We start from the raw sequence: 2,757 nt of genomic DNA on the forward strand, positions 1-2,757 counted from the left end.
GTAGGCAAACTGGAGGGGGTCTACAGTGTCCGGGAGCATGTGGTTAATGTATGTGAGGACCAGTTGCTCTAAGCACTTCATGGTGACTGATGTTAGCACCACTGGCCTAAAGTCATTCAGGGTGGATGTGTCTGACATCTTGGGTTAAAGACAGGTTGAAGATGTTTGTATACACGCTAGCAAGTTGATCCTAGCAGGCTTTCAAAATTCTAGAGGGGACACCATCCGATCCCACAGCCTTATGGGCATTCACCTGTTTCAGGGCCTTCAGGACCTGTGTGTGAAAATGTTAACTGAATCTCAGGTACATATTGTATCACTGATCCAATGTCACATCACAGTGTTGTATATTGCATGTTTTGTTGTAACAAAGAGATTTTCTCTTTTATAAAACTTTTTGTTGCATTGTTTTTTCACTGTTCACATAATAGCAAATAAAAGAATCTATGTATAGATGACTTAAAATATGTTGACCGAATGTTTTCTTTATACAGTGTCCCAGGTTCTAGATTTTAAGGAAACTAAGCTTTAGTAAGTTAGACTGGAACTTTATGCAGACTAAAGCTATGTTCACATTACCTGCTGAAGTCACTCAGATCTGATCTTTTCATGTAAGCATGAACAAACCAAATCAGATGTTTTTCAAATCAGATCTGGGCCACTTCCATATGTGGCCCTGGTTATGATTCATGTCTGCTATTTAAATATGTGATCACTGTTAGAAAGGTCAGATTGGAATTCATGTTTTTCTCTGTGTCTCACTCCTCTGTGCTAGTAGTTATTGTCATTGTTCAGTGTCAGCGCCTCACAGACTGGTTAAAATAAACACAGAGGAGAGCAACAACAGTGACTGACTGACTGTATGTGCCACTAGAAGACTGCCAGTAAAATTACCCAGTTTATATCTCACAGTATCACAGCCCTGCTAGCTCACAGTCTGTGTGCACCAGCCCAGCTCGACACCCCTGCTTGCTAAAGGACAAATCTGCACACAGAGAGCAACAAAATGATTCATCTTTTTAGTCAAATCATGTTTATTTGATATAAGCTGTATTTTTACCTATAGAATTAAAACTGCACATGATTTTGTCTTCTATATATTTTTACTTCGAACAAGTAAAATATGTATTACCCTAGGATTTTGAAAACTGCATTTGAGTGAATACTATGGCCCCTACTGTATATAAATTAATGTAACAAACAAAAAATCCAAAAATTATATTGCACACCTCAGGGTTATACTGTATTTAGTTTAATGTTTATACAAACATGATTTTCTTGGTAAAAAGCCAACATATAATGCTGCTGAACTTTGCAGAAAGTACCCAATGTTATAATATAACATTCATAATAAAAGATAGTATATTGGATCAGACAGGTTAGAAAGGAAAACAATGTTCCACAGTGGTTATCTAGTGTATGATGAAGTGTAAAGGTTTTTAACGTGTTATTACAAAAATAGGAAAATCAGTAAATATTCATATGTAATGAGAAATGATAGCAACAGGTAAAAAAAAGAAATCTGCACATTGTTCTTTACAGAGTGAAATCAAAAAGAGCTGTTATGTTTCAAGGCCAGAAAAAACTTTTCATCTCTGAGGCCATAAATGAGAGGACTCAGGCACCTTGGAGCAAGATAAAATGCTACATAGTTAAAGAGCCTCACATTAAGGTATAACATGAAATCACTCTGAAGCAGAGCAGCTTCTATGAAAGGGCACCACAGCTGGATGAGACAGAGCAGCAGCTGGACTGCATGAAGAGCCACTGTCCTGAGTCCTTTCCATGTTGAGTTTTTATTCTCTCCTGATGCAGCTCTGGCCACTTTCATTATTTTAACATAGGAGAAAGCAATGATGATGCACATGATCAAGAAGTAAAATTGACTTATAGCTGACCTAAGATGATTCTGCCAGCTGTGAAAAATGACAGTCTCCCCTAAACATACCCTGTACTGACTGTAGAAGCTAAGGGGTGCTAATGCAAAAAAGGTGGACAGAATAACAACGCAGGGCACAGAGCTGAGGATGTGAATGATGAGGATGCAATGTATAGTTCGACATGTGTTGCACAGCTCTGCATGTTGCAGGGGCATGCAGATGGCCACGTAGCGCTCCAGGGTCATTGCTTCTCGTTACGAGATTATTATATGTTGTCCTGCTAGTAATGACGTTTCATGTTCATATCAAGGCCTCAGGGTTATGGACCATTGTTTGATCTGTGCTCCTCTCTGAACGCTGTGAACTGTAATTGCGCATAGTTCTGTTGCATCGGTTTTTGTGCCCTTCTCATGTTTTAAAGGGTTTCTTTGGTTTGGACTGTTTTTCTGGGAACTTTACATTTCCTGTTCTGGGTAGGCTTTGGCCGTTTTTGTTTTTGTTTTTTTTGTTGTGTGATGATAATCAGAATCAAATATCAATTTTCAAACATTTATTATCATAACTAAACAGATCATCGAATAAAGCAATTTACAGAGCTCTGGGTTCCATCTCTATCTGAAGGCCTGACCTCAACAGCAAAACCGTTCAACCTGTCTTCAGGATGAGAAGGAATGCTGTCCTCCTCCATTCAGTTGTTTTTATACAATTTCAAATGTGCCCTTGTAAACTGGTCCGGTCCTCTCGTGCTGTTCTATTGGTCCATGTATCCATCCGTCCCCCTTCTGCATCCTTCCTGCTCCAATGGGAAAAGCAGCTTCCTAAAGATGGAGGAAATCCTACTCTGTCTAAATACCTACACTCACCCCTTTCTTTGTTA

General features: G+C 39.0%; 1 protein-coding gene across 1 annotated transcript; it reads right to left on the reverse strand.

The window, feature by feature from the left end:
- Positions 1-1,549: 1,549 nt before the first annotated feature.
- On the reverse strand, positions 1,550-2,125 carry LOC109953197 (olfactory receptor 52I2-like). The gene has a single exon (XM_020588621.1). It carries the CDS (start codon positions 2,123-2,125, stop codon positions 1,550-1,552), a length of 576 nt encoding a protein of 191 aa, XP_020444277.1.
- Positions 2,126-2,757: the final 632 nt, after the last annotated feature.

This window comes from Monopterus albus, unplaced genomic scaffold (assembly GCF_001952655.1).
Source record: "Monopterus albus unplaced genomic scaffold, M_albus_1.0 scaffold574.1, whole genome shotgun sequence".
Classification (NCBI taxonomy): Eukaryota; Metazoa; Chordata; class Actinopteri; order Synbranchiformes; family Synbranchidae; genus Monopterus; species Monopterus albus.

Bases quoted from the DNA above. Each gene is read 5' to 3' on its own strand.
- LOC109953197 (XM_020588621.1), bottom strand. From the start codon at position 2,125: ATGACCCTGGAGCGCTACGTGGCCATCTGCATGCCCCTGCAACATGCA.